General features: G+C 38.2%; 1 protein-coding gene across 1 annotated transcript in view; it reads right to left on the bottom strand.

The window, feature by feature from the left end:
• The window catches only part of ARID1B (AT-rich interaction domain 1B), a 337,486-nt gene that overhangs the window by 239,450 nt on the left and 72,657 nt on the right, over positions 1-25,379 (bottom strand). The window contains 1 exon segment of the mRNA XM_085297989.1: positions 15,833-15,979. Within this exon segment, the coding sequence (XP_085154115.1) occupies positions 15,833-15,979 (147 nt within the window).

Below are 25,379 nucleotides of genomic sequence, written 5' to 3'. Positions count from 1 at the left end.
CAAAGTAACTGTTCATTCTGCATAGGAAAACACATAGGTACATATGCACATTCTGCATAGGTAAACACATACCAATACACAAAAACTAAACTAAAAATGCTACTTACTAGAAATGGTAGTACATCCCTATACAGCCAACTCCTACCCTGACCCTAACATGTCACCACCCAAGCTTGCATGCTCTTTGACAGTAGAAGACAGACACAGACATCCTGTTAGCAGAGTATTGCAGGTAAGGCTGCACTCAGAGGAAAATGATATGCCTGAGGGCATAACTAATAATCCCCTCCAACACGCAAGTCTGTATTTAGGTGACAAAGTGAATAACCCCTGCTGATACACAGACTGTGTAGATCATTTTAAGCCAACACCCTGCCACCACCACAAAAACCTGAACGGAGACAAGGAGCGTGGTTATCCTGAGGGACAGTCACAGTAGGACCCTAGCATCTACTGCAATATGCTGATGTTGTTTGCTTCAGAGGGGACAGCCAACAGTTACTGCCCTTCCTTTAGGCGGTTATCATTTCCCACAGTTGAACCAGGGCAGGACTGTAGTGCCCTCAGAAACAAGGGTGATACAGTCAGGTCTTCAGCTTACCTAGTTGATTCAGTCTTCACTCAGGTGCTAGAGGGATTCAAAAGCTTCAGAGAAGTGCCAGAGAGAAAAAGGTCCTTTTCTTTTCCAGTTAATTCATTGAGAAATCATGTCTAATACCTCAGAGAGAAATCCTACCAGGCATCTGAAGAAATGTGGACAACTCGCCAGTCTGGATGCCTCATTGGTACAAAGACATTTTATCTTCTTCTTCAAAGAAATGCTTTCCCTCCCAAGATTGCTGTGGCTTTATTGTAACAACTTACCATTTCCTAGATCTCTTTTTCAAGCTAATTCAAATAAACGACCACAATGGGAACACCATTTTCTGCTTTTAAGATCCCAATTATCACAGAATGACCACCAGGTTAAGTCTCCAGACACAGAAGAAGAAGGGAAAAATATACTTCTAGCAGTTAGCAGCTGATGCAAAAGATAATCTGTCTAATGACTTCCTGGAAGTTTGGACTGCTTATGGACTGAGCCCCAGTAATATATTTGCTTTCCTAAGATAACTATCTAACTTTGGAAAGTTTTTCCCCCATAAAGCGCACTGAAAATGCTCTAAACGCAGACTGGATCAAAAAAGCCTCCCACATCTTACAGGAAGAACGTTATTGGTTTGGACAGAGTAGCTCTTACACATGTATCAGGTAGTCTGAGACAAGTAACTGGAAAGATGGGTCTTTTTTCCTAAACACTCCAATCCATTTTTATATATATCTTACCTATGTGGCCTCGAGGAGCCCTGTTAAGCTAGTGATGCAGGAAGTGGTTAAAAATGAAATCATTCTATGAAATTCTTATTTTGCTATTCTTTTTCCTTCATTTCAGCAATTGCACTCTATGGATCACAGAGCATAAGAATAGCAGATTTAAACTGAAACAAGACATCTCTTCTAGCTTTCTTCTCACAGATTTGTAACATTCGAGGTGGAAAAAAAATGCCTAAGTTATATTCATATGGCAGTGTGAGCGGTTGGCATTACACAGTCTGATAAACAGCTGTCAATTCTTAATTTACAGGTAACCCCCCTGAAAAGTACAGATTTTCCCTTTGTCCTATAGATGTAAAGTTTCAGTGTGAACGAAGAGACAAGAAAGAACTTGGAAGATGTAATCTGAGAAATATAAATATAATTCGGAAATAAGTGGTAAAGTAAGCATTTTATTTTCATKAATTTTCCCATGTTTAGAGAGCTTTTTGGACTTTTCCTAAAAAACCCTAGAAGGCTGGGCAGTTCAACCACACTTTCATTTTCTACACCCACTCCTTCCTTTCCCTGCCCATCCTTTAACAGACAAAGCTATATAAAAAAAAAAAAGTGCTGGCAGTTTTGTGTGTTCTAACTTCATATTCATCTGGGGCAAAAGACCACAATAATGTGACGATTTACATATTTCACGTCATCCTGCATCCTGCCCTGTTAAACTGGTCCTTCCTAAAACTCTCGAAGGAGTAATTCTCTCCATCATACCTGAGATTCAAAGCTGGGCTGCAAATTCCAGAATAGCACGGCACCCCCAAATCAGGAGCTAAAAACAATAAAGCACGCGAGAGAGCCAGGATTTAAAACCTGCCGTTTTGGAAACTCTGCTGCCACGTAAGTAGGGGGTTGGCGGGGCCGGGCGCCCCAGCCCGCAGGACRTGCTGCTCAGCCTGCCTGCTCGCGCCGAGGCACCTCTCCGAGCAGAAGGCTCACGCGGAAACGAGGTCAGAGCAGTGCCCGGAGCTTACAGCAGAGCTCAAACCCTGAAGCCAGCTTACAGAATAAAGCAAAAAGCTGCACTAAGAGCAGCTGCTACCTCTAGGCTAATCGAGCTAGGTACCCAAGGATACTTCCACACTTGAGACTAGGAAACATTTTTTCAGCATTTTCTTAGGGGTATGTCTTTAACAGTGCTGGAGGGTAAAGCCAGGACTTCATCTAAACGCTCATGAAAACCTCCAACTCCGTAAGGAAGGCTTAGAAGAAAGCCAGAGCATCACTGAGGTAAAACAAAAAGCTGGGAGAGTGGCAAGTTTCTCCCAGTCCCCTGCTCCTTATGTTACAGACACTATATTATGTTACAGACAACATTTATATCACAGCCCAGGGACTTATTCCTTAACATTCTACCGAAATCCCTCTTAAAAGAAATGGCTGAAATGARGCTTACTTATTATTTATCAATAGGAGAATCATAAGAGAAGGCAGTGAAGTTTAGATACAGGAATATCTGCAATAACTTTAGTAAAGAGTTTTTTCTGAGCTGAAATCTACTGTTTAGTTAGCCTGAATTGTTGGTTGGTAAAAGGGTTATTGGCACGTTACAGTTACTGGAGAAGTACTGGCTACTGGAGGAAGATGATAAGCTGTGTACTAGCCCCTCTTTCTGCACAGACTGTGAAGCCACAGAATATCTGTGTAACAATCTTTTAATCCAGCCACCACGTGGAACAATATGTTTGTGCAGTGAGAGTGGAAAGAGAACAGTAATTTACAGAAGGAAGCACCCAGCAGCAGAAGTTCAGTGGGCTGCACAAAATAACAGTTTAAACAAAAGCAGCAAATCATTTCTTAAATCCTTGAGGTAGAAAAGTCTTCGCCATCACCACAACCACAATTCTTCAAAAGAAAGCATTTCCAATTGGGCTAGTGTCAGGAGGGGTGGAAGGAGGAGGGCGGAAAACAAGTGAGAGAAGTGATGAAAGCTCCTAACTCTTTGGGACCAGACCACTGATTGCTCTCYAATACCCCAAAGAAGAAATGGTGACAGTCACTAGAAGCTGGTAAAGGATTGCTAGGTAATAAAGTAGCAGTAAACTTCCCTTTCCTGTGCAGATGAAAAACCATGATCTTTGAGAATTCTGTAGGCAGACACATAAAAAACATAGAACTCTACAGTTGCTTAATTTTCTACCTAAAAACACACATGAGGAAGACGGGTTTTAGGTGGGTATTTGGTAATCAGGGAGAAGTGAGAGSAGGAAATGAAGAGAGGCTGTGCTCTCCCATAGCTTGATTTATTGAGGGATGGCTCACAAAGAGCAGCAGTTATTCTCCTCTCTCCCACAACAAAAACTTCTAGTACTTTTGTCAACATATAAAGGTAAACTTGAYTATGAAGTGGTATCTTATTCATCTTGATTTGCTATTACACTCTTTGGTATTTATATCTGATTGCAACAATTAAAAAAACTCTGCAAGATTTCTGATGCACACTCAGAAATATATTTTAAATCCTACTATGGTAAGATAGAAATGCAATAAAAGGAAAATACTGGAAAGGATAATGAATATACAAAAAAACAGAGAGACCAACCTATATTTACATTATACATTGTCTTAACAACAAAATAACAGATCAAAATACAAAAAAAAACCTAAATAAGTGTTCACTGAACATCTTCAATTAAAGAAAATACAAGCAGCAAACAATACAGTAGTAAATTTTATGCCAGAAGATATTAACTAACTCTTATATTCCTCACGTCTAGGGGATAGATATACAGTGTGTACTAATTTAAAGGCTATAAGAGAATATTGTTGCATTGCAACTAGCCAGAAGGTGTAATTTACAAGACCACTAAAACCTGGAATATTTACTGTACATGTAGAACTTAAAGAAAAAAAAACATTTATTAATACTTTTCACACTTTCATCACTTAATTCATACTTCTATTAGCGTTTCTTTTTTTAAAAAATACGATTTGTGTATTTATATCTTGAAATATTTCTGCAGAAACTTTGTCCATGTGCAGCCATCAGACTAATGAATCATTAAGTAAACACCTATTATATGAGCAGGTATCTTTTGGAAAACTCACTCCGTTAAACTTACTTATTGGTGATTTTCAAAAGTACAGATAAAATTATTTCTGGGATATTAATTTTGCTCTCAGAATAAAAATAAAATAAAACTATTGAGTTAATAAGGTGAGTGGTAAGAGGAGCAACAATTGTTATGATTACTAAGCTCCTAAAACAAAATAGTTTTTATCAGCCTGCATTCCAATAGTTTTAGTATCATGTTAATTAATWGACTCCTGTGCCAATATCTAAATGCCAAGCAATTAATGGCACTGAACTATAAATGGCTTTCTCTTTGCTCATGTAGGGGTATCTTACAAAGCAAATGCAATTCTATCACTTCAGTGATTTAATGCAGGCTTTGCGAGGTTAATATTCCCGAGTAGCTGCAGAATAAAGAACTGTTTTAATTAACCTTCTATGATTTAAATAGTGAGAGAAATCAGAATTTAGAAACATGAAATAATAATACCACYGCAACAACGAGAACAATAACGACACTTTGTAGATCAAAGTCAAAATACTGATTTGAGAACTTTGTTTTCTTTTGAGAAATAAAACTTAACCTAAATGCGCGTATATATTTTACTACATTTTGAAACTCATAAACAAGACCTTTCTCTAAGCCTAACACACTAAATCCATGACAGATTTTATATAGGTTTTGTAGTTAAGATGAAAAATGTTTCCTTTCAGGATTATTTACTTAAAAATACTGAAGTTTTTAGATTAAGTACAGCTTCCCCATCCCTGCACTCCAATACTTAGCAAAAAACAGGTTTCTGTTAAGGAAGTAGGATGTTGTCTGCTGAATTTGACAACAGGTGAAYAACTGTCCACTTAAGAATATAGGGATGAACAGTAGTTAGACTTCCCTTCTCTCCCCAGACTGTATTTTCTCTCTTCCCAGTTTAGCAAAATCCTCACAMTAAGGAGGTTCATATTGTCCTCATAATACTATATACTAACTTAATTTTAGTACATAGACTCCTAATCACAGTTAGGGCCTTGCTGCTTTGCTCTTCTTACACACAAAAATTGCTRTGTGTGTCATCTAGGTTTAGACTGATACAAAAATATGGAATAAAAATTAAACTAAAAATCAGYAGGATAGGGGTTGTGGTAAACATTCCTGCCAAACAGGTTTGCAGTGTGCTCTGACCACTCTTCTCTGACTACCCACCTAGATACAATCAAACCCTCACTTGAAGGAGGTGCCTGAAGAGTTGCACCAACTACTTGCTCAGGAGAAGAAAGTCAAGCTGTAAAATTGCTCCTGCAAACAGAAAATGGAAAGGCCKGCTTTCAGCAGAAAACCATTATTAGCTGAGCAGAGTATAGATACCGATTGGGAAAACATTTCAAAACCGTAACTAAGGAACTTTAAATGGAAAGTGATACAGAATTGTTAAAAATACAGAAGCAAACACAARCAAATTACTTTCATTGACAGGGTTTTTGGAAGCTTATGAACAGACGAATACAGAATTTTGTTACATTTTATAAAAAAAACAGTAGTACCACTTTGTATTACAAAATACTTCACCCTTCCCAAAATTACCACTTAGTATATCCAAGTTACTACAGAGATACATACATATGGGGGGGAAATGATACACACTAACAGGTAAAAGGTTTCAAATGCAATAAATAGGAGTTTTTCTTCCATTGGGCTAAATTATGTCTCTAAATGATCTCTTTAAAATAACAGGGCCAAGAAAGTCGTCTTGAAGTCTAAAAGCAGTCTTTTGATTTTGGCCATCATGCCTTCAGCAAATACAAGCCTACACTGCCTCAGTGCTGGTAATGCTGCTTCATGGTATGTCCTCAATTTTCTCTCTGTGCTAGCTTTGAGYTTACAGGAAATTATCCTTGTTCTCTGCCTGCACCTATTCCTTCTGTTACTTGATTCTGGAAGACAGCACTCCAAGCCTGACAAGCTAACACCTATCATGATCTTCTTATAAGTACAGATATAAATTATTGAGGGGARGGGGAAAATAAAAAAGGAAGGTTTGACATTTACTGGAATGATATAAGCAATGCTGAACAAACAGAAGTATTTCCCAAATGGACAATAATCAGTAATTCTCATTACTGGGAGAAGATGTAGCACAACAGGAGTCACAGTTTCACTGAACTCCTGAGTTGATTAAGCAACCTTAACTAGGAAAACAAATAGTCATGCGCTTAACGTTATTTGCTATTATAGCAGCTCATCACACTTATGAACTAACAGCTTAAAAAAGCAGAAATCTGACTAACTGGCAAAGACTTCAATACATGAACCTGCAGAGGTTGAAACCAATTTGCTCTTCCTGAAGATATTATGCCCTTAACATTATGCCTTAAGAAAAACTAAGAAAAGGTAAGTTAATTTTATGCATGAGTATGGTTCCTAAATATTTAAACTGTTTTTCTTTTGTTTTTAAATCACTTCAGCTGGTAAGGTAAATGTCAGGTGAGGTGACAACTTTTACAGATGCTGGTCACTGGTGGCTTACCAAGAAGCCAAAATTAAAGCAATGATGAGCGWATTTGGAAGTCAGTTGCTGAAAGCCTGTTCTCCCTCCCTCCTGTCCCCAAATCTATTCAAGTTTTATTACAGATACAATTAGCCAAGATTTCATCCTGTTTTTTTGATATCTATCTGATATCTGTGAAGTAGGTTGCCAACAAAAGGTTCAGAGTACCAAAACACCTGTTTTTATACAGTTATACTGCTGTTTCCCCTTATCTCTAATTTCACATCCCACAGAAAGGAGGCTGGAAAAGCTGGCAGATGTACACCTGGCAGGTGTACYCCTGCATGAGAATTTTCACCCAGCCACTTACTTGTCAGACACTTTTCTGCTCACTATGTACAAGCAGGTCTGATTTGCAAAAAACAGCCTACAAATATACAACAGAAGCAGAAGTAGGAACTTGTGCTAATCCTCTCAATTTGGGTTGAACAATTTAAAGGAACCACTTATTTCTCTCCTGTACCTCTTTACTTTAGAAGGAAAATAATTACTCCTAAGCTAAAAATAAGCCCAGCCTTTCAAGAYGCTGGGAATACACATCGGGCACTAGACACCTGTGCTGCTGAGACAATGAAAGCCATGAAGGATTTATGGTCCACAACAAGCAGTGGTRTCAATCATTGTTGATAATGACAGGCAACAATTTATTCTAAACATTAATTTTGATTATGAGTTCTCCTATAATGGTAACAGCCAACTTTCACAAAGGATGCTTTCCTATATTCCTGACAGCAAAGCGTCAGATTAATACACTGGCTTGTTCTTTCCTAGATTTCCTGTGGTTCATAATACCACAAATATTAAGCACAACCATTCATCTAGCRGTGGGGGACTGCAAACACAGGAGTGAAGAGGACAGAAGAACAAATGCTTTTTATTGCAACTTTAAGCCACAGGTTGCTACATGGTACTCGAAAGACTACATACCTCCTGAAAAAAGTTTTACTTAAATTGAGCAGAATCTGAGACCCAACTATGGAACAGCTGACTGCTATCAGTTTCTAGAAACTTGAAAGTGAAGATTTTATGAAAAGGAATTGTGGTGAGGCACAAAACTTGAATCTGGACTCACTGAGGGTGATCTGCATAACTTCGTAATGAATTTGAAATTTGCATGTAACAGACACATTCCTAACTTACAACAGTATCACTGGCTTGTGTCACACCCCAGACCCACCTGGCAATGGTAATTAACTTACACACGTTGCGTACTGCACTGTTACAGGAACTTCAGCAGCTCACGTGTTACAAAACAAAACTTCATCCTCATGGTACCAAAATCACTTCAGTAATTCAATGAGGTTTTGTCACAATACAATTTGTGCTGTTTTCATGACAGTCATACAGCTTGGACATGAAAACAGATTAATCATATTTTGTTCACATTTTGAAAGACCATTTCAAATGGGGTAATATTTTATTTGTCCTATGTTGCATTGACTCAACAGCAGGAGCAGATACCTGCATAAGAACACTCACATAATAACCCAAGACTTGTGACTGAGACTCAAACTACCAGTTCAGGAATAAACCTGAAATTTACAGTCTGCATTGATCCCAGAACAGAACTGAATCAATTTCCCCCAGCTGCTAGCGTAAAATAAACATTTTATTAAAAACAACTGGCTTCTAGTGGAGACCTGTCCAATGCAGAGACCCTCTTAGCTTGCTGAAGCCCTTCAAAGCAGCCTCACAGGACAGGCGCCCCCCTCCTTCCCCTGGGCCCACACGCGTGGGCTCTTTGCACCAGGCTGCTCTCCTCTTCCGCAGGCACCAGCGGTGTGACCTGTTTGCACTGGAGGCTTCTCACACCGCAGGCCTGAACAGGAAGAGATGGCCATATACAGCTTTGATTCCTGCCCTCCCACTGCGGTAGGTTGTTGCTGCACGCTTGTTGCTAGACGGACACTGAGCCGCAGGGCGGGAACTACGCGCTTGGCCGGTCCCRCTCCTCTTTCCTCCGGTGCCGGGCTGGGGCAGCTGGAGAGAGGCTCCAGCGCCTCGCAGGAGCGGAGCCGGCCCTGCACCCGCAGGCGGAGGAACAGGGGCCGACAGCCTCGCCGCGCAGCCCCTTCCCACCTTGCCGGCCACACCAGCTTCCTAGTTTGGATGCCCTTCTATTAGGGCTCCTTACTGGCCCGAACTGAATTCAGGCCCTTGCCCCACTCTGGAAAAAAAAGACTAGTCATTCAGGGCAATTCAGATTGGGGGGAAAAAAAAAATAAAGATCTCACCAAAATCAGTAGGTGTTATCTATACAAGCGGGAAAAACAAGGTTTTGGCGAGCTTTTAAAATGTTTTAATAAAACCTAGTAGAGAGGAGGTTTTGTTTGTTTGCTTGTTTATACAACATTTTCTCCTTTTAAATAAAAGGAGACTAAAYGCTGAGCCTGAGTTACCTGACTGTTCCTTTACGGCATATACAGAAATCACAGTAACCGCAAGTGGATAGTTTAAAAATACATGCTCACAGCCTCTTCATGCACAATGTTAACCAGAAAGACTAATGTCCTACCTTGAGGATCTGCCATACTTTTTTACCCCCTTTTAATCTCAGGCCTGCATGTGAGAAAAGGGATCAGCATAACCCCACTCTATTCTGAAATCTTACAAGCAAAAAGCTTCCAGGAGTACTTTAAACAAAAGATGACTTCAGGATAACAATAACAGGTGCAGAATAAAATCACTGTTTTTGTTTAAATAAGAGTGCAACCATAATTATTTTGTGGATCCATTTCATCTGTCAAAAAAGTGGTATAGTCCCAACTCATAAAAATAACACATTAAACCTCAAAGGCATGATCCTCTCTCGATACATATGAACACATGCTACATAAAACAAGAAAATATATAAACACGGCTGTTTAAAAGCCAGTTGGAAAGCATAAGAATCCAAAATATACATCACACTATCTTAACAAAATAATGTTTAATGATGACAGTTTAAGTTTGCAATTACATGACATTCTTGAGCAAAATATCACTTCTACTTATGGCAAAAGATTTAAAACTGCAGAAACAACTGAAGCATTTATTCATTTATATGCCATTTCAAGATGAAAAACCCTGCCAAGGGCAATACTGTAGTAGTGAGTGTAGCACATCTTTCTCTCTCGCTCGCTCTCTCTCCCCCTCCCTCCCCCTCTTTCTCTTAAAGAACAGTAAAAAAAAAAAAAAAAAAAAAAAAAAAAAGTTTTGTAAAAGAGATGTCTACACTTACTGACAATATCTAACGATCAATGAATTTGCTACTGCAGTAAATTTGCTTAAAACAAAGCTCTTCCTTTAATAGTTTTTACACAGTAGGCTTGTGATAGGAAGAGGGGATGACTGATACTGTCTTACAATACAGCTCTATAATAAACTATGCCAGTATTATTCTCAAATCATCTCTTACGAAGCTCCCTTCCCCTCCCATCACGCAGTCAATTTAACAAAGTTCCAAACAACTTGTAATTCACACATTCAAATAAATTTCACTCTCCCTCTTCTCCTCTATGCTGATTAGAAGAAAAAAGAGTCACAAGTCAGTGGAACAGTGCCACAGATTACTTTATCTGTTTACTTTTATTGACAACATTGCATACTGAGTTCAAGTGAATCCAGGCTAAGGAGCAATGGTTTCACACTTCCATTACATGTGAGAAATCAAGAAGAATATCAATTCCAAGGCACAATATTGAGCATTATATCTGGCTGTAAGAAGCTCTCTCATGTACTTTCTAAAAGAGCGAACCTAAAACATTATCCGTATAAAATATTGTATCACTTTTCTTCTCATAATAAAATACTTCATCTTCACACTACAGGATTCTACATAAAAAGGAAATTGGTGGCAAGGAAAAGGCCATCATCCATCCAGAATAAACACTACTTTTGGCTTGATAATCGCCAAAATAAATACATATACACAAACCTACAAAGGAATTAAGGAAAGGAAGATACAGTAGGGAATAGAAAGCAAATTACTGAGAGGGCTCTTTTTTCCCAACCTGACATCCCTCTTCTCCATTCTGATGTAAAACCAGTTCAATTACATTCACATCACAAAGAATGTAATCATGGAGGTTTATTTACCCTAAAACAGAACATGAAACTTCTCTACTACGTCACAGCTGCTCCCCGTTACAAGCTAGTTCCATTTCCCACCCTGCAGGCACAGATTATGACCCACAGAAGCCTGCACAGACCCAGTCAGAAAGGCTGATGAAATTGCATGGGACATGCTCTTACTTACTTAATACAATTTAAGACTAGTTTTAAAAAAAAGCACACATTTTTCAAGGCTCGTACTGTAAAATGACTGAGCTGAGAAAACGCAATTATGAAACTTTTGGAGGTTTTGTTTTTGTGTTTTCTTTTTTAACAAGAGCAAGGAGAACGAGAACAATCTTAATCGTCTCCTACTGCAGTACCTTCAGTAGCAGATACAGCTTCTGTTTCTCCCTGACCACGAAGTGGAGTAGAAATAATTTCTGCTACCTGTTACTAATTGGGAGAGTTTGTGCCACTTATACCTCAATAATCTTTCACAGCAATTGGCATAATTTCTACTTATTTCATTTCTATAAATGCATTCAATATGAACTCGCATTTTAAACTAGAAGCAGCTTTTTGATGTTACTAAAGACCTGGCATGCTGCATAAATATTGCCAAGAATAGAGAAGAGAAAAACCAGCAACTTGCTTCTTTCAAAGCACCTCCCACCTCAGAGTCCAGGAAGCATGTGCCATAAGGCACTGCCTAACATATTTCTGACAGTAAAGAGGGTACAGAATTAGGAAGACTCGATAGCACCTCCGATACAGACATAGACATTTTGGAGTCAGCTGCTTACAGCTAACATGGAGGTGGAATCTTATTTTTCTCAGAACTATGCAAAATTGACACTCTCTCTTAGGTGACTTCAAATAATTCCCATAGCCAGAGAGGCAGACAACCATAGTCAACACTGGGGAAAATAAAGAACCACCTCATGGAAAAGCTGCGAACATTTGGCCATCATTTGAAGGTTAGGTTCATGAACTGAGTAAACATTCAGTGCCCCTGGAAATTCATCAAATGCAGTTGCCCATTGTAACAGTAAAATAACAGGAATATCCTGCTCAGCTGAATGAATGTATTCCACGTTACTAGCGTACACACCAAAATCAGACTATTTGTCTCTCTTTAGACTGCTGTTCGTTACTCTAAGCAGTACTGTCCGTTTTATTTACACCTCCTTACTGATCTGACTTTATCTGTTGTCACTTTTATTATTTAGACTGTAAACTCTTCCAGGCAAAGACAGTCTTTTTGTTATGTATTCTAGAATAACCATAAGAATAACGTCCTGATCTCTCATCCTGATCCTGTCCTGACCATGGGTCCCATGAGCTACCTCAGTATTAYTGGAGAGATTTTCTCTCGGATCATTATCCAATCATGCTGTCCAGGAAAAATACTTCTAGTCTACAGTTTTTCCATAATTCTGGCTAGCCAACACGCAGGAAAAAGGTCTTCTGAGGTCAGTTTCTCTTCCTGAGGCCAACATCCTGAAACAATTACCTTTATACACTCCTCAAAGATGGGACAGTTTAATAGTAGGACTTGTTAATAGCAATTTTGGGTGCAAAAAAAAAGCCAACAAAATCAATATAAAATTCAAGAAAATGGTGAATGAAAAGTACAGAAAACATGGGTGAAATTCATCTGCAGATTGAGAAGAACAGCAAGACTAAGGGTGATGGATACAGCCAGTCTTTGGATGACTGATAGGGAGTTTCATCTCCTGCTTCCAAACTGACAGAATTACCTAAACAGGAAATACGGATATTTTAAGTGTGTGGGGAAAAAGGAAAGATAGCGTAACTCATGCAACAGGTATAATATGATTTTATAAYTTAAAATTATATTTTGAATACTTACATGCAGAATTAAATCACGGCATCACAAAAATCATGCAATTTTGAAGGGACCTTCCAAAGAGGAGTCATCTAGCCAAACCTCCTAGCCAAACCTCCTGACCAAAGTAAGCCTACCGAGAACACACTGCTTGTGTACCTTGTCCACTCAAATTCTGAGGATCGCCAAGGATGAACTTCTATAGCTTCTCTGGACCCTCTTCCAGTATTTGAAAATGCTCATGGTAAATTTGTTTTYTTGTTTATTGAGTTGAAACTTGCATCCACTTCCTCTTATCTTCCCAYTATCCACCTCTGAGAAGAGTTCAGCTCTGTTTTCTCCACCTCCTCCCATTAGGCAGTAGTAAAGAGCAGTAAGATCTCCCCGAGCCTTCTCTTCTTAAGGCTCCACAAAATATCAAATTTGTCAAACTCTGCCCTTTAAAATCTTAAAACTGTATGAGTATCTACTCCTATTTCTCTTGCTAAAATTTTAACCAATCATAATTTTTAAATGATTTTCAAAAAGATAATATCCTAGAAGAAGAGAGGACTAAAAATCTTTGTCTCTGCGGCAGAATTTGACATACACTCACAAATTCTTGCCAGTGTTAGTCTTTTGCATCCTGCACTGACTGCTTACCATTTTACAGCAACTCTACCTTGGGTCATCAACAGAGAAAGAACACTACTGCTGAAGCTTCAAATGAATATACTTCAATTTCCTTTGATTTAGGAACTTGGTCTCTAGATTAGCAGTTCCCAAACAACAAGAACACAGTGGTGAAGTTTCACAGAGAAATGTTACAGAGAAGGCAGTCAGCCTAATAAGCCCTCATAAGAAAGGCTTATGGAACCAGCCACGAAACCAGTCCAGAGAAGGGGAAAAGAAAAGGAGCTGGTCTCAAACTGCTAAGGAATACTGCCTTTTTAAGTAACTGCAGATGATTTTTATAATCTATATAAAACAGTCACATCTACACAAATATTCCTGATGAAGCCTCTGTAATTCAGGCTCTGAGATTAGCGTTCAAAATTTAGTAAAGGTTAGTCACTACTGAAAAAAAGGATAACCAACTAACTGTTCACAAACCATGAATGATTTCCAGTGTGATTCCCACACTAAGGGATATCAAATGCAAGGCTGATGTATGTGAGCAGCTGATGTGTGATACAAATTTTCAGATTCTAGCAAAAATGTCTGATGAATTTAAGGCTACAGCATCATCCTGAGTGCCTGGATCTAGACACTCACCCAGTCTACCCTCAAATCCTCAGTGAAGCTGTTTGACTACAGAGATGCTGATATCTTCTCCTACCTCACTGGCTTTCTCTGTGGCTCAGCTCTAGGCAATCTGTAATACATGGGAATCTTTCCTCTCCTTTTGGCTTCACCTTCTTCCATGATACCCTTTACTTCACTGCATAAACCTTCACTTTACTTGCTATGATGGCAAAAAAATATGTAATTGGAACATATATTAAACAAATAAATCAGCATCTTGTTATTTCATATGTCCTTCTGCAGCATCAGTATGTTTCATGTATTTTGTAAACTAAAATACTCAATCCRTTCAACTGACAATATGTAAAATACAATGGTACGTTCAAGGCAGCAGCAAACAATTTAATTTCACAAACTGTGATATGTGCACATGGGAGGAGCTGTGTTTCCTTAGAAATTAAGGAAAAGCTTCATAGGCTGTATTGTTAGGACTTAACCTGCTAAGACTCTACCAAGATGCCTACATACAATATTTACAAGTAGTAAAGAAACCAGGCATTTAATATGAAAGTAAAAAAAATTAAATGAAATGACAAAACTGYAATCTTTAAAGTCACAGTTACATATAACCCAAAAGATAGAAAGAAGTGACATTTTCAAGACTATCACAGATACAATTAATTCTATTTCATAAATGATCCAGCATTTTAATGGAAAAAGTTAATTCCCAGTGGAATTTTAAAATGTAGATGAAGAAAAATTAACATGTAATTACACAGTCAAATTATCATAACTTTACTTTAAAATCAAAGGAGGGGAGCTTCCTGTATCATTGCTACTTACGGCATCTTTTGTTAGTTTATTTTACACACTATTTTTATTTCAAATTAAGATTTCTACATTGCACCAGTGTAATTCTAAAAGGTTAATCAACCAAGCCTGACAGAATTCCCCAGGAATCTGCAGAAAGCGATGATGCTTCCTCTAATACCAAGTCTTGAGCAACTCACTTTTCTTATATTTCCCAAGATGGTGAGTGTGCTTTAGTTTCATCCTTCTATTTCCAGATCATCTCCCTGTGATTAAGAGCGCTGAGCCTGTGGATAGAACTTAGCTTGCACACACAGCTATATGAACTATGGATATCCAAGATCTGCTCAGTACATAAAATTTGGGTATTCTCGAGCTCTAAGAAGTAGACCCATACACTACTGCTTCTCATCTTTCTTAAAAACAAAATCACTTAATGGCTGATACATAAAACCCAAATCAAGAACTGCAACAAATATTGAATTATGCAGTTTAACTGGATGTGCATACTTTCAATATCAATTAAATATGCCTTAAGCAGCTCCCTTGACAAAGCGGCTCCAGAAGGGTCCTCTACCCTCCTCAAAAAAGAACAAAGTGAAAAACAAAACTATTACCATATTAGATGCAGGAGCTATCAACAGCATCTGTCTTCTTAAAAAAGAAAGTTGCTGGGATATATATACATGTGTGTGTGTGTGTGTGTGTGTTTATATATATATATATATATATATATATATATATATATATATATGTAAAATTGGCTCTACTCAAAAAAAAGAAAAGCTGAATGAAACCCAATCCTTATAGTGTGTGCACATGTATTTGTGTGTATATCCCAAGATTTTTCAAAAAGATATCTGATTATTTAATTTTGTTTTTAATTGTGCTATCCTGTAAAGAGGTGGGGTGTGGCTGAGTTTTGTTTATTTTATACAGAACCATTTTATATTTCACGCTCCAGAGTGATTGTAAGCAACGGAAGACTGTGCTTACCTGCTGAGCCTGGTACCTCTGCTGGGCCTGCGACAGATATTGTGCCTGGGGTGGCAGATGCTGAGGCTGCGGCTGCTGGTTGTAATATGGTTGCTGGCCCTGCTGGCAGTAGCCGCTTACACCTTGTTGACCATACTGAGGCGGTATCTGTTAGAAGAGTCAAGCAAAGCAAATATGTGAGTCAAGATGCAGGATGACCATGAAGCTGAGCTAGGTTACAGCTATAAGCTAACCGGAATGGGAGCGRCATCCTCAGCTATGAACCTGACCCAACAGTCCTACTCTTTCACTCAATAGTAAACGCGAGCCCTTAGATCCTCTTGCAGCCTATCAGTCTGAGCGCTGTAGTTTCTCTTTTCAGGAAGAATATCTAAGGGAAATACTACACTTCTGAACATTGCAGTCCCATAATATCCCATCTCAAAATACAGAAACAGTTATTTTAGATATGTTAGTTCTCCATAAGCACACTTCTCAGGCAAATCTATAGAGGAATTATTCTGATGMATTGACCCAAAAGTAGAGCCATGGAAAGAAAGTGTAACACTAAAATAGGCTTTGGAAGAGAAATGTCATTTTTGCAGAGGCATAAGATACTATTATTTTATGAAATCTTTTACCAAGAACCCCCAGATTTTAAATTTTGTGTATCCACACGTGTTTAAGCTTTCCACAAAAGCACCTGTGGTTGGGTAGTTTTTTTGTTTTTGTCAAGTTCAATCTTTCTCAGTGTTCTGCCTTGCTAAGACACATCTTTTGGGGAAAAACAGATCAACAGATTCAAGTGAACATTGCAACATAAAATAACCTGCTACCAGTCCTTTTAATGGACAAACTGGCACATGTATCATGCAATGAAAAAAAAAAAAAAAGAAAAAAAAAAAGCCAAACCAACCAACCAAAAAAACCCACAGGCAGATAATTTAACTTATAACCAAAATCAAGCCCACTTGAATTTTTAATCAGAGAAAAATCTTTGCATCAATTTAGTTTGTAAGCCCTGCATCAATATACATAGACACAGACATTTTCTTGCAATATTTGAAAAAGCAGACATTCAACAAGCTCACAGTATTGTATTTATGTTGCCTCTATTTTAGCCATCTGTGTTTTCCCCTTCCTGCCCTGAACACTGGTATTTCAGATGACAGATACAGCACAGGACTTCTCCCTTCTACGATGSATCTCTCATGGGTTCCAAGCTTCTTTATTCTAGAAAAATGTCTTAGATATCTGAGGACATCTGAAATGTTAATAAATACTAATGCTTAGATATCTTAATTGTTCCCACTGAGTTTCAGATACAAAGATAAATCTGCTTACTGAACACATAAATACATGCCTATTCTGCCTAGGGTTAACTGATTATATTCACTCAGCAATATTTGCTAGGCAATAAAATAATAATATAAAAYCATATTTAAACACGTGTTTCAAATTCTATGTCCAAGAACAAGCTGTTGTTTTTACTATCACAACTTAATTTGTTCCTATTACTTCTGTCAGAAGTTGATAGCCATACTTCTTGTTAGCTCCCAATATCAGCACTGTAGCTCCAGTCCTGCGCTTGTTTTCTTTGCTTGCACTTCAATTTCCTTCACCATCACGAGACAGGCAACCGAGATTGTGACCAAATTAACCCCTTTTGACGAATACCCTCTACTCTGCTGATGCACAGACGAACCAACGCAAACCAAAATGGCCTTGTTGGAGCTATCATCAGGCAAACAGACAGCTGGAGTCTGGGATCTGACAGCAAACCACATGGAGATTTGCCTGCCAGCTGCAAAGGTCACAGCGCCTGGAATGGTTCCTAGGAAACACTAAGCAGAAGCCTATGTTGTGGTCCATCTGGGTCCCAGTAACACTGGGAAGAGAAGGAAGGCAATCTTGACAGCAAAATATGGACTCGTGGAGTGAGAATGAGACACCAAGTTCAAATGCCTGGTTGACACGATGAAGTCAGATTAATTGGGAACCAGAGCATTTTTGGAATAAAGATACTTGTACAGGAAAGCTGAAGCTCACTTGAACACAGGAACAAGGTTGCTGGTACCTTAAAAATTCACTTTCTTGATTTTTTAAACTGAAGAGAAGGGTTTAGAAGAACACATGGTTCACGCATGACCTTTCTATTATAAGTGAAAACAAGGATATTCTGGGTCATCAAGTGAAAACTGTGAGGAAAGAAAGAATGAAAACAGGAAAACTGACTGCAGACTAAACAGGTGACAAGAAGAAAACCCATTCTTTTTACAGGACCCATGGCTTCTACARAAAGGGTAGGAGCAGAAGAAAAACCTCCAGCACTAGAAAACCAAACCTCAGACAAATCACTCACGTAGCAGTCATAGTGGAAATTTGGTAAAAAGGAGACAATCAGTGGAACAATATTTAGCATCACCCAGGACACAAAATACACAGGAAAGAACCAATGGTGATGCAACACTATATACACTATAAACAAAATCCCACCTCAATGAGTAGCAGAGACCTTGCGTTACAAAACACATGGGCTCTGATTAGGATGAACAAGTGCCAATACCATCACGTACAGCTGGACTACGGCAACACTGACAGCACCATACTGAACGAGATCAGCTAAGAGAGGTTATAAAACCGTAATGGGAGACTTCAACAAGTTGCATGCAGACTGAGAAAGTGGAATATAATAAAGAGACTGAAGAATCAGATAACCACCAGAGGTGGTTCGACAGAGCTGTTGGTCCGGGCACCTACATGAGGAGACGTGGCACTTGGTTTAGTCCTGAGCAGCATGAGTAATCCAGTTCTCTGTCCTACAGCTGCAAAACCAGTATGTATCTGCGGCTGTAATACATTTCCATTGAACATCCCTACAGGAGCAACAAAAACTAAAGTGGCTACTAGGCTAGTGCTTAACTTCAAAACATGTAACAACATAAAAAGGGGAAATCTTGTTAAAGGGAAGTTATAATAGACAGCTAGAGAATTAAAACCTAACTGGCCACATCAAAGCTGCTTAATAGCAACCACATGCAAAGTACAGAACAAATGTTCACCACCTATTAACAAAGACTTGAGAAGACCAAACGACATCAGAACGGCTCATAGCAGGTTACTAGAAGCAAAAAGGCATCCGCCAAAATCAAGTCCAAATGAAGAAAATAGAGATTGTAAACTCCAGCACTTTAAATGTAATAAATGAAATAAGGCAGGCCAGAAAGAGTTGGAGGAACAGCTAGGAAAGGGAAGCAAATAACTAACAAATCATTCTTCAAACACATCAAGAGCAGGAGGTCTGCCAGATAGTCTCAAGTGCCAAGTGATGATCATGGTATAAAAGGAGATTCAGAGAAAACAGGGTCATCAAAGAGAAGCTTAATGACTTTTTTGCACTGTAGTGTACTGTGGAAAAATCTTTCGATGTTCCCATGCCAGAATCCTTTGGGAGGGACTCAAAGAGTGCATCTGACACTGATGAGACTATGCAGCAAACCGACAAGTAATGCARTATACATACAGATACAGTATATGATACTGCATATATACAGTATCACCCCACAGGTCTAAATGAATTCAAGAATGAAATAGCTGTATGTATTGGTATGGTTATGGTATGTGATGTGTAACTTGGAGCTGCTTTGATACCTCGAGTATGGCTGAGAGAGAGAGAGAGAGAGAGAGAGAGAGAGAGCGAGCACGCGATCTGATGAATATAAGGCTGTAAAGGACCGATGACTGTTCTGGATAAACCAGTACAAGCAAGATGAAAATCACAATTAAGAAACATCCACATGGCTTTTGCCAAGAAAGTCCCACTCTGCAAACTTCTTAGATTCATTTGAAGGGGTCAAACACAAAGGTTCTGAGAACTGTAACAAGAATGATCAAATACATGCAACTATTTCTGTCCAAAGAGGATAATTACCGAAAACTCTTCATGTCTAGAAAAGAGACAAGGAAGTGAGAATACAAAAGAAAGTTACAAGATCATAATACTCAATCCAACAATTAGAAGACATCAAATGAAGCTAACAGAAGAAAATTTCAAAACAAAAAGGGAGGCAAGTTCTCTAGTCATGGAGGTAGCAGATGTCAAACTCCTCGCCAAAGGATATTTTGAATGCTGAAAGTTTACATGTGCAAGTTCTGCCCAAGACTGCACAAGTTCACAAGAGACAAATCCTTTGAGGGCTACCAAATGTGGAGACACACATCTGGCTCAGGAAGTCCCCGAGCTGAAAACAGGTGGAAGCTTGAAGAGGTTTAGGGAGAAGCATCATATCYTTGTCTTGTTCTTGCTCTTCTCTAGGCATCCAATGGACTACATGAACCCCTTATCTAACCCAATATAGCCATTCCTATGTTCTAATCACCTCTTTACAGAACTCCTGAGATAAAATGGTGAAAATACAACCTGCAAGATATCTAAGTAACAAACTTGTCAGAGTTGAAGAGATTGTAAAACCCTGATTRCCAGAAGCTGGGAGATTGCTCCAATTTCTTAAGTAGTATCCCTGGCACTCTACTTCTGCACACTGTTGTAAAAAAAGGGCTCTGAGCTCTTTTTCTGACCTCATATAACAGCTCTTTATTTTGGAGTTTTCCTCCACATTCTCCCAACCYAGGTTGTTTAAGAACATGCTACACACACTTTTAGACACCATATTCTTCAGTGCAGAGATCCATCACAACTGCTCTAGTAAAATATTCAGTCTAATTTCTGTTGCTATTTAAATAAATAATAAACAACAACATGCAAATTAATCCTCTTGCTTCACAGATGCGGGTCACAAGATACCGCTTTATGGACAAATGTTCATTAAACAGCATATTAAAAAAGTTTAATTAAAATCTCCTTAGAACAAAACAAATCTGAAGCCAATTACTTACAATGCTTGGAGTGAATGACCCAAGCATCGTTTTTCTTCATCTCTCCTCCCTTTCACTCTTGGGCCTATGGTCTTTGTAGCCCATGCAACACAGGAGATCAGAATTTGGAAAGTGTTGGTATGCCCTATGGTAATACCTAAATTCTTTGGTCAGTACAGACAGAACAGATTTGAGTTCGAATTTATTTCTAGGTGAGTACAGAAGCTGTAATAATTACTTTGCCTCCTATCTGACTTGCACAGTGCAAAYAGCATTATTTTGAGAGAAGTATGGCTGGCCATCAGTGATTAAACCACTCTGGCGGCTAAGAAAGAAAAGATGAGAATAAAAGAGGAATGAAATTGGTAGTCAGAATGAAGAGGCAGGAGAAATCCAATTAAACCTATAACTTGGCCCATTATCTTTAATTCTTGCTTGAACAAGGGGTCTTGTAGCAGGCATTCTTTGTCCAGGTAATACCTTGATAGTAATGGAAGTTTTAAGCAATTTTTGTATGCATAATCCATAACTGATGTCAAAGGAGAAGGATCATTAGACAGCATTACAGTCATTATTATAATTTTTAAAATTAAAATGTAACAGAATTAGTATGTTAGCATAGGTACACACTAGAAGTACCAACAATATGCTGTTAGAGCATTTTTAAACAATCCTAATGGTTAGATCCAGTAACGGAAAAACCTTCACATGTTCACTATCACAAAAATCTCTGCCAAATCACCCTGGGATCTGCCTGACCATCTCAGTCACCATGGTGTGCTGCAGCAAGGAAAGAGCAATGGCAACACTGGCTATTGCTTGTCCCTTCAATCTATCTGGCTTCCAAAGAGCAAGATAGACATTGAATAAATTCACTAGTAGGCAACAGCACAGTCCAGATGTCTTAAACCATATTGTCCTAACAGACTGGCCCTAAAGTGGCGAAAAGAAAAGTAGGGGTGTGGGAGAGGCACACTTCTGGAAAGCAGAAAAGCTGAGCTCCAAAGGACAGGTCAGAAGAAGGAGTGATACTACCTGATGCCATGGCCTATTTTGCTGAGAAATGCTGAAACTGACCTGAACCTTGAGAAATAAGTGCTGTTTTGGAAAGGCCACCATCGGTAATATTCCACTTTCCTACTAACTACAATATTGTAATTACACAGAAATTAAACCACAAAATGTATAGTGATCAAGATTCCCGGAGAGGGAATAATAATAATAATAAAGGACTTAGATCACGTGTTCTAGAATTAAGAGTACACTCCTGCAGTCAAAAAGAAATTTCATATCTGAATATAATTCTTGTTCTTTAATTCTACAGTGGCCACTTCAGTGATAACTATAAATAAGGTTGTCCCACAGTTCCCATTAAACCTTCAAATAAAGCTCATGCAATATTCTGAAACATCCACGCTTTCGTTTTTAAATATCCTAAGACAGACCTCTGTCAAAACATAAATATTTTCCCCTAAAACATTCAAACCATGAATAGAAAGGTATAAGARAAAACTAATCCTTTTATTTACTTATAAAAAACTTAGTTCATATTTAGAATTTTTCACTTAACGTAAGTACAGCCCTTCATTGGTACATTCAGCTGGACTGCAGAAAGAGATAAAAAAAATATAATATGCTTACAGCATAGGAAAATCCTTTGGCGTACACTCAGTGGCTAGTACACCTTGGTCTCCTTTCTCAAAGTACTATGTCCAACCCCAGTGGGCTCGCRCACATATAGTCTTTATGAAGGCTGCAAAACCTCCTCCTTCAGTGACTAAAAAATCCTTGAAAGCAGCTAAGTAAAAAGCTYTGTGTTAATATCAAGACTATTAATCAGAAGTAAAGCAGAAATCCTGATATTAAGGTGTTTTATTCATATATTCTCTTTATTTCTTATCACTTAACTTTGAACTTTTGACAATACATTGGTCACAATGTCAACCTGTGTCACTGTCTTTCCTAGACTGCCTGTCTTTATGTTGAAATATGAACTTTAAAATTTTATTAAAACTCTTTAAAATATTAACATTTGAGCCTGATACTGGTCTACTCTATGACCCAGAGCAATGAAGCACAAGGATAAAAAGTATATTTTTATGTCACAGCACAAATAAACCTGATTYTGGAACTTGCAGGATACAGATTTAGCAGCGTCATTACATGCATGTCTATGTTGAAGACTGCAGTGCAGTACATAGATTTGCAAACTAGCTCAGTTATTGGAAGCTGCCTACATGAAAATCCATGCTAGGCTAATTTGCCTTGCTCTGTAGCAGGGTGAATTAGGTCACATGGAGATCCACACTCCAGCAGACAGCCTGCTTCTTGTACACGAGCCAGTTCATTTAAAACGGTAGCTCAAGTTATCTTTACAATACACTGCAGTCTGCAATGCAGTCATACCCTATGCTAGTGTAAYGTGCAGGACAGACAGTATAGGACTTCAAACACGTGTCTGTAGGCCCCTTTTCCTCAAAAAGGGCACAGCAACATGATTACACTAGTTGCCACAGCAATGCATATGGCATCAAATAGGCACCTGTCAGGTGCTCTCTGCATACTGCGTTTTACTGTAGTTTAAATCAAAGAAACATGAGCTAACCCACTATTAGTACAGGCAATTTTCTTCTCTTTTAAAAAAGAGAAACTGTAAAAAATAGAATTCAAAAAACTACTAAGATTACACGATGAAAAAAACTCTCTCCAGTCAGGAAATATAGATGTTAAGGTTCCAAAARCAACATTAACTGAGCCATGTTGCACACACATAGTACCTCCTATTTCTGATTTATGTTGTCAAAGGCATTTCATAAAATATAGAGGATGTGAAATGTGGCTCAGTTAATATGGCTGCTAGAATCATATCATTTATGTTTTCTGACTTCTTAGCTGTGCAACCTTCACATCTTATTAACACAGTTTTTTGCATAGAGCATAGTATGGTATAGTACTTATGTTTTATGTATTGACATATTTTTGATGTACTGAGATTTTGAATAAGTTTGCTATTCTTCATGATGAGAGCCAAATAAATAAAGACTACCACCACAAAATAGTCCATCATTTATAAGGAAAGGCAATATCTCTCCTTCCAAAAAAGAACACTTTGATTCCCTTGTCAGGAATTGATGAAAACTACCTCTGCTGTAAATGCTAAATCTATGCCAATATCACAACCACCTCCCACTTCTACCTTCCACTTCCAGCAGCAAACAAACGAAAAGAAAATAAAATGGGACTAGAAAATTTGCATGTTTTGGTTGAGCTAAAATTAATTTCAAGGGAGAGATAAACAGTTGAGTCTAAAAACAATAGGAAGGTTTTTCTTTCTCATACAAGAGCCTGATGTTGTTGATTTGTATACTGCATTACAGCTCATACTAACACAACAAAGAAATTAAATTTGGTCTTTTCTGTAAATTAAGGGATGAAAATATGCTAAACTCTAGTAAGAGGTTTCAGTAAGGGAGTCGATCCCATCTGACGAGCATCATCAGAAGACTGAAAATTTGCAATGAAACTTTGAGAAGTGCTACTTTGATATATTAAAATGAAGAAAAATCTTAATGCATATATACATACACACTTAAATGATGACTCAGATAAGGTATCCATTCTTATACTTTCCCTTCTTTTTTTTTAATGATCTCTTGAATTAAAAGGAGTCACACAATCTACTTAAGTATTTGATTTCTACTTTACAAACCTACTTAATGAATGCACATCAGAACTACCACAATGAAAGACAGCTTCACTTGATCCTTATGCTTGAGTAAAAGTATTTATGAAACCTCACCTCACACAGCATTAACAGCATTAAACACATCTAGGAAATGTCAGCCATTACTTAATGAAAAAGCTTGTGTTAAATCTAATTTTTAACTGTATAACAACAAAAACAATTTATCACAGGACACTTTGTGTATATCTATGACTGACTGTAATGAACTGACAACCAGAGCTTTTGGTCACCAAATCCTGCATTTGCCATTTATTCACCAGGAAATAAAGAGTTTACAGTTTTGACCATTATTTCTTAGATAATAATTATATGAATGTAATTTTTTAAAAAACATAGTAAGATTTTTATTCAAACAAATTTTGGGTTTCCCATTTAAATCTTCAAAAGCAAAGCGCACAAATGAGAAATATGAGATGAGTTTGAATAGCAGGTAGTCTCACTGCATGAGTAACTCTCCATTTGTGTACATTTTTATACACAGAGACTCACAAACACTGAACAACTGGTGACTGAAAACATCCCTTTGTACAATGGCTTTCACCCTACATTTTTCCTGGTGTATAATCTAGAAAGCTGGAAGAAGTGCAAATATCCTTATTTAGCTGCAGTAGTGAGAAAAGAAAGAATACATATACCCCCAATAYCTTGCACATCCTTGACTTTTCTTTCTTTCCTTCGGTGTTTTTCAAGGCAGGAAGATACTGAGATACTTTCCAATTCATTCGTACACTCCTCCAAAGATACCAGTCTTGATGAAAACTGCCCGTATTATTTCCAAGTTTGATGAATTTCCGAGCTAAATCATCTGAGATCTTTCAGAGCATTTCACCACACCTCTTCAAAACAGCAAGAGAAGAATATAAAATATTCTCCACGTGGGGCAGTGCCAGGTACTCTTTAGCAACCCAGGCCTTTCCTACCTAGATTAGTGCAGCTGCATTAAACTAC

Source organism: Rhea americana, unplaced genomic scaffold (assembly GCF_003343005.1).
Source record: "Rhea americana isolate MKP2758 unplaced genomic scaffold, rheAme1 scaffold_134, whole genome shotgun sequence".
NCBI lineage: Eukaryota > Metazoa > Chordata > Aves > Rheiformes > Rheidae > Rhea > Rhea americana.
Note: the sequence above shows the minus strand (reverse complement) of the source record. Positions and strands in the feature narration are given on the sequence as shown.